The following is a 7630-nucleotide window of genomic DNA, read 5'->3' as shown; positions in this document are numbered from 1 at the left end:
AACCCTAGTGATGATGTCAACGAGTTTTAAGCTAAGTTTTGGGATGAGAATAAGAGGGTATTGAATCTTAGATTTAGTTGATCATAGATGGAGATTGAAAAAATAGAAAGTTTCTTATTTTAGAAACTTTATAAAGCATCTATCTTTTAGACATGGAAACCCTAGAGATGATGTTAACGAGCTTTTAGCCAACTTTTGAGATGAGAATGAGAGGGGATTGAAAAAATAGAAAGTTCTTATTTTAGAAAACTTTATAAGACATCTATCTTTTAGACATACGAAACCCTAGAGATGTTGTCAAGTAGATTTTAGCCAAGTTTTGCGATGAGGATGAGATGGTATTGAATCTTAGATTTAGTTGATAAAGGATGGAGATTGAAAAAATAGAAAGTTTCTTATTTTAGAAACTTTAAAAAATATCTGTCTTTTAGACATAGGAAGCCCTAGAGATAATACCAACGAGCTTTTAGCCAAGTTTTGGGATGAGAATGAGAGGTATTGAATCTTAGATTTAGTTGATGAAGGATGGAGATTGAAAAAATAGAAAGTTTCTTATTTTAGAAATTTTATAAACTACTAATCTTTTAGACTTAGTAAACCCTAGAGATGGTGTAAATGAGCTTTTAGCCAAGTTTGGAGATGAGGATAAGATGGTATTGAATCTTATATTTAGTTGATGAGGGATGGAGATTGAAAAAGTAGAAAGTTTTTTATTTTAGAAACTTTATAAAATATCTATCTTTTATACATAGGAAACCCTAGAGATGATGTTAACGAGCTTTTAGCCAACTTTTGAGATGAGAATGAGAGGGGATTGAATCTTAGATTTAGTTGATTAAGGAAGGAGATTGAAAAAATAGAAAGTTTCTTATTTTAGAAACTTTGTAAGACAAAAATCTTTTAGACATACGAAACCCTAGAGATGTTGTCAAGTAGCTTTTAGCCAAGTTTTGAAATGAGGATGAGATGGTATTGAATCTTAGATTTAGTTGATGAAGGATGGAGATTGAAAAAATAGAAAGTTTCTTATTTTAGAAACTTTATAAAACATCTGTCTTTTAGACATAGGAAGCCCTATAGATAATAGCAACGAGCTTTTAGACAAGTTTTGGGATGAGAATGAGAGGGTATTGAATTTTAGATTTCGTTGATGAAGGATGGAGATTGAAAAAATAGAAAGTTTCTTTTAGAAACTTTACAAACTATTAATCTTTTAGACTTAGTAAACCCTAGAGATGGTGTGAATGAGCTTTTAGCCAAGTTTGGAGATGAGGATAAGATGGTATTGAATCTTATATTTAGTTGATGAGGGATGGAGATTGAAAGTTTTTTATTTTAAAAACTTTATAAAATATCTATCTTTTATCTATAGGAAACCCTAGTGATGATGTTAACGAGCTTTTAGCCAACTTTTGAGATGAGAATGAGAGGGGATTGAATCTTAGATTTAGTTGATTAAGGATGGAGATTGAAAAAATAGAAAGTTTCTTATTTTAGAAACTTTGTAAGACATCCATCTTTTAGACATACGAAACCCTAGAGATGTTGTCAAGTAGCTTTTAGCCAAGTTTTGAGATGAGGATGAGATGGTATTGAATCTTAGATTTAGTTGATTAAGGATGGAGATTGAAAAAATAGAAAGTTTCTTATTTTAGAAACTTTATAAAACATCTGTCTTTTAGACATAGGAAGCCCTAGAGATAATACCAACGAGCTTTTAGCTAAGTTTTGGGATGAGAATGAGAGGGTATTGAATTTTAGATTTAGTTGATGAAGGATGGAGATTGAAAAAGTAGAAGGTTTCTTATTTTAGAAACTTTACAAAATATCAATCTTTTAGACTTAATAAACCTTAAAGATTGTGTCAAGGAGCTTTTGGCCAAGTTTTGACATCATGATGATATGGTTTTGAATCTTAGATTTAGTTTACGACGGATTGAGATTGAAAAATTGAAAGTTTTATAGTTTAAAAACTATATAAAACATCAATCTTTTAGACATATGAAACCCTATAGAGAGTTTCTTATTTTAGAAACTATATAAAATATCAATCTTTTAGCCAAGTTTTGGGATGAGAATGAGATGGTATTGAATCTTATATTTAGTTGATGAAGGATGGATATTTAAAAAATAGAAAATTTTTTATTTTAAAAACTTTATAAAACATCCATCTTTTAGACATATGAAACCCTAGAGATGATGTCAATGTGCTATTAGCTAACTTTTGAGATGGGAATGAGAGGGTATTGAATCTTATATTTAGTTGATTAAAGATGGAGATTGAAAAAATAGAAAGCTTTTTATTTTAGAAACTTTGTAAGACATCCATCTTTTAGACATAAGAAACCCTAGATATGGTGTGATGGGGCTTTTAGCTAAGTTTTGAGATGAGGATGAGATGGTATTGAATCTTAGATTCAGTTGATAAAGGATGGAGATTGAAAAAATAGAAACTTTCTTATTTTACGAACTTTATAAAACATCATCTTTTAGAAATAAGAAACCCTATATATATGGTGTTAAGAAACTTTTCGCCGAGTTTTGAGATGAGGATGTGATGATATTGATTCTTAGATTTATTTGATGAATAGAGATTTAAAAAATAGATGGTTTCTTATTTTAGAAACTTTGTAAGAGACGTATCTTTTAGCAACGGAAACCTTAGGGATGGTGGTGTCAAGGAGCTTTTAGCCAAGTTTCGAGATGAGGATGAGATGGAGATTTAGTTTTTTTTTTTTTTTTTTTTTTTTTATATGGGTAAGCTGGGGTTAGGCAGGACCCCGACCAGATATATTAATGGAAACGAAAGATATACATGAAGCAAGGAAACAACCCCCTTACATAAAAGGGGGGAACAAAAAGAGGCAACAAGCCCAAACCGCAACATCCAAATACAGGACAGAATCTGCAAAAACGGCCCAAAACGAAAAAACAAAGCTCAAAGCCCCAACAAGCATGAGAGCAACAAACAACCAAAGAGGCAGACCACCAGGCAAGGAGCAAAAGAAGCCACAGCTACAGCCCTCTCAAGGTCTTGAAACAACTAGGTATAAGACCCTTGAACGGAGGAGGAGATTTAAGCCCAGGCAGATTGGGGATGAAAGGCAATGCCTTCTCTTTCCTTCTTGAGACTAAGTTCCAAGAGTCACCCGTGGAATTAGAAGGAAGAGCTGCTGAATCCGTTTTTGAACTCTCAAGAGGGGGATTAAAACTGCCATGCATCACATTTGAAATTCCAATTGAGATTCCATTAGCTTTACCATCTATAGGAATTGGGGTACTGGCTACTTCCTTGAATTTTTCTTGATCACAGAGAACATTGAATCTATTATAGATAAGATTTTGAATACAAGACTGGCTTCTAGTGGTAGAGGATTGAATTCCGGGGGAAGGCTTCACTAGATAAGGATCCTCCCCCTTTTGGGTAGGCTTCACTAGAGAAGGATCCTCACCCTTTTGAACAGGTTTCCAAACCTTCTTGGGGGGCAAATGAGATGAATCAGTACAATTCACCAAAGAGTGGCTAAAATCTTTACATCTAGGGCAAGCCTTGGGCTTCCAGTCATACAGGATTTCTTTAGTGATCTCACCTGAGGATGTTTTAAGCTTAATAGAATCCGGGAGGGCCTGGTCTGCTGAGATTTGGATGCAAATTCTTGTAAAATGGAGCCTTGAAGCTTCAGCTGTATGGGAATCCATATAAAGGGGCTTTCCTATCATACTTCCAATTCTACTCAAGCAGTGAGGGTTCCAGAATTTGAGGTGAAGCCCAGGGAGACGAATCCAAATTGGGATTTCAGGTAATTTTTTCTTTTCAAGTAAGGTATCTGAATCCCATCTCTGCAAAATAAGGGGTTTACCTCCATAATGGAGGTTGTTGTCTTCCAGGATTCTAGAACATTCTTCGGAGGAGGAGAACTTTAGGAGGAGCAATCCATTTTGCAGAGAATAAACATGGAGAGGGCTTGTAAGGTTCCATTTCCTGCTAAGGGTTTCTTTAAGAGAGGAGAATAATGGCCTTATCCCAAGGAAGTACCCCACGAGACAATTGTGCCTCTGATTTTCGTACCTTTGGATCTACTCATCTTGTAATAGGATTGCCAGGTTCGATTTTTCTTCCTCCCCAGGAGTGATTTCTTTGAGTTTGGTTGGGGCAGAATAGCTTGAAGATTTCAATAATTGCATACACAATTGCTGTTTAGTGGACCTCAGATCGATTGGTCACTCTCTTTCATGGAATAATCGAGCCTCGCTGAGTGAAAGGAAATATGCTAGACTAGATAGAGCTCTGGTAAATGACCTATGGCTCCAAGACTTCCCCCTCTCTTTTGCTGCGTACAGGCCTCCAGGAATCTCAGATCATAGCGCTATTACTGTGAGTCTAGAAAACCAAACTAGTCTGGGCCCAAAACCTTTCAAATTCATGTCAATGTGGTTGGATGATGTCTCTGTTTATCCTGTTGTTGAGCGAGCCTGGGCCAATAACTGCATGGGAAATCCAATGTACAGGTTAGTGTATAAACTTAAAGAAGTTAAGAGACAGCTTGTCTCATGGAACAAGGGCATTTTTGGTCGAATTGATGTGATGCTCCCTATCGCTCGCCGCAAGCTTGAAGATATTCAAAATCAACTTGCTCAAAACCCAGCAGATCAGCGAATCAACAAGGCCGAAATTGAAGCTAGAGATGAATTCCGTGTCATTGCTAGAAGGGAAGGGATGCTTTTCAAACAGAAATCTAGAATCGAGTGGCTATGTCAAGGTGATTCTAATACCAAGTTCTTCCATGCTGCTGTCAGAACCAGGAATCATTTAAATCACATTATGGCTATGGAAAGAGAAGACTAATCCATCTCCTATGACCCTCACGAGATATCTAGTATCTTGGTCAATTACAATCACAAGCTCTTAAACAGAAATCTTGATCAATATATACACACCCCTATGCCAAATAAATTACTTACCTTGGAGGAAGCAAATCATCTTTCCCGCGAGGTGACCAAGGAGGAGATTAGAGATGCTGTGTTTATGGCTGATGGCGACAAAGCGCTTGGTCCGGATGGATTTAATGGCTTGTTCTTTCAAAAATTTTGGTATCTTGTTGGACAAGACTTTTCTGATGCACTTCTCAACTTTTTTTCGAAAGCAAAGATCTTGAAGGAAATCAATAACACCTTTATATCCCTCATTCCTAAAGTCCCTGATGCGGCTTCGCCTTCCAAGTTCCGGTCGATTTCCTTGTGCAACTTCATATACAAGACGATCACCAAGATCCTTGCTCAAAGATTGAAGTCTGTGATCAACAAGTTGGTTAATCCTGCCCAATCTGCTTTCATCAGAGGAAGGCAAATTCAAGACAATATCTTGTTAACCCATGACATTCTGCATAAATTCCATCTCGCCTCAGCTAAATCGGCTATGTGTATTAAAATTGACCTTGCCAAGGCCTTCGACAATGTTAAGAGAGAAGCTCTTCTTCAATTTATGGCAAAACAGGGCTTCACTAAACTTTGGTGTAAGTGGGTGGAGGAATGCATTCAGACTCCCTCCTTTGCTGTCTTGATCAATGGGTCTCCACAAGGTCACTTCAACTCAACCAATGGAATTCGCTAAGGAGATCCCCTGTCCCCTCTGCTATTCTGTTTAACGATGGAAATGCTTTCCAGAACTCTTGAAGATTCTCAGACGAGAGGTAATCTCCAATCCCCCTTTACTCATGGAAATGTCTCCATAACCCACTTGCTTTTTGCGGATGACCTTATGATCTTCGCAGAAGGTTCTGTCAAGTCTGCAAAAGAAATTCTGGCTTGTTTGGAAACATTCTCCAGTTAATCTGGCCTCCATCCAAACTTCTCCAAATGCAATGTCTTCTTTTCTGGAACTTCGTTCAGAGACAGGAAGAAAATTGAAAAAATTTTGCACATCCCAGAGGGTAAATTGCCAATCAGATATCTTGGGCTCCCATTGACTTCTTCAAGACTCTCTTCAAATGATTGCTTCCCGATCATCTCGAAGGTCACTCGAAAAATCAATGGTTGGAGTAACCGTTTCCTTTCCTCGGCGGGAAGGATTGAGTTGGTGAAATCAGTAATTCAGTCTTATCAAGTGTTTTGGTCCTCTTCTTTTAACATCCCCTTGGGAGTTATCGACAAGATTGAAAGGCTTTGCAGGGATTTTGTTTGGGCTAGCAGTGAGAAAGCTACGAAAGTCCATACGGTGGCTTGGGAAACTATTTGCAGACCTGAGGAAGAAGGTGGTTTGGGTATCCGTAAGCTAAGAGACATAAATTCGGCTCTCCAGTGCAAATTACTGTGGAGACTTATCCAAGACAATAATTCCTTGTGGAGAAAATGGATATTTGCAAAATATATCAAAAAAAAAAACATTTGGTCCATGAAAGTTCCCTCCAAACCGTCTTGGGCAGTCAGGAGCATTCTTCGAGCTAGAGAGGTCATCAAAGATAAGACTTGCTACTTAGTTGGGAAAGAAGCTGAAATTGAGCTTTGGACTCAGCCTTGGCATCCGGATGACGTTTTGGATCATCTCATCTCTAAGTCTGTGACTGACTATTCTCTCTCCTCGATGAAATGTCTGGGTGAGATTCATTCAAAGGAAGGCTGGAATCCAATTATCAATAAACCATCTCTCCATCAGGAAAATTCTATTCTCCAGCGGTCGTTGTTTCAGGAGGAAGATGAAAACAGAGCAATCTGGAAGCCTAATATTGATGGTTATTTCTCTGTCAAAAGCGCTTGGAACTCAATTAGGCAGCATAATGTGGTCGTCCCATGGGCCTCTTCAGTCTGGTTTCCGGGTCATGTTCCAAGGCAAGCTTTGATCACTTGGAAAGTTCTTCACATGAAATTGCTTACTAGAGATCATCCGATTTTCTGCAATAGAGTGATGGATGATAGATGTCCTCTCTGTAATTCAGCAAAGGAGACTATAAATCACTTATTCTTCAGGTGTGGCTTCTTCGCTTGGGTCTGGAGATCTATTTTGTGGCGGTATGGATCTAGAAGAAAACTAAAAAAAACTATCCAGGATGAAGAAGAGTGGTTAAGAATACACTGTAGAAGTAAGTCTCAAAGTTCCACTGCCATGAAAATTGCGTTTGCATCTACTATCTATAGGCTATGGAGAGAGAGGAATCTGAGAATCTTTGAAAGCAAATCAAATCATAAGACCAGAATTCTCCGCTTCATTCTTGACGATGTATTGTCAAGAGTTAATAGTCTAATTCTCTGGGACAGTAATGAAGTGCATAAGGTCGCTGTTGCAAATCACTTTGGTTACAAGCTTTCTGTAAAGGAGAAAGAGCTGCAATTCTGTTGTTGGCTTCCGCCTGAAATGGGAGAATTCAAGCTAAATACTGATGCCTCTTTAGTCGATGAAGGAGGAGGGATTGGAGGAATTCTAAGAAACAAGGATGGCGAAATAATTCATTTTTTCTCTAAAAATACTGATGGGGATGAGATCTTCGCCTTGGAAATTCAAGCAATATGTGAAGGAGTGGTCGTTGCAAAATATCTGGGTATTACTTCTCTTTGGATCAAAGCAGACTCTTCCTTTGCTGTTAACTCTTTCAACAAACGCTCTTTACCTCCGTGGAAACAAATCCCGTCGATCGAA

General features: G+C 37.7%; 1 protein-coding gene across 1 annotated transcript; it reads left to right on the top strand.

The window, feature by feature from the left end:
- Positions 1-4013: 4013 nt before the first annotated feature.
- LOC143891672 (uncharacterized) lies at positions 4014-4846 on the top strand. Its single transcript, XM_077396215.1, has 2 exons — positions 4014-4104; positions 4203-4846. Exons 1-2 carry the CDS (start codon positions 4014-4016, stop codon positions 4844-4846), a joined length of 735 nt encoding a protein of 244 aa, XP_077252330.1.
- Positions 4847-7630: the final 2784 nt, after the last annotated feature.

The sequence above is a fragment of the Tasmannia lanceolata genome, unplaced genomic scaffold (genome assembly GCF_043159265.1).
Source record: "Tasmannia lanceolata isolate RefF3 unplaced genomic scaffold, GAP_Taslan_0.1 ptg000015l, whole genome shotgun sequence".
NCBI classification, from domain to species: Eukaryota; Viridiplantae; Streptophyta; class Magnoliopsida; order Canellales; family Winteraceae; genus Tasmannia; species Tasmannia lanceolata.
Note: the sequence above shows the minus strand (reverse complement) of the source record. Positions and strands in the feature narration are given on the sequence as shown.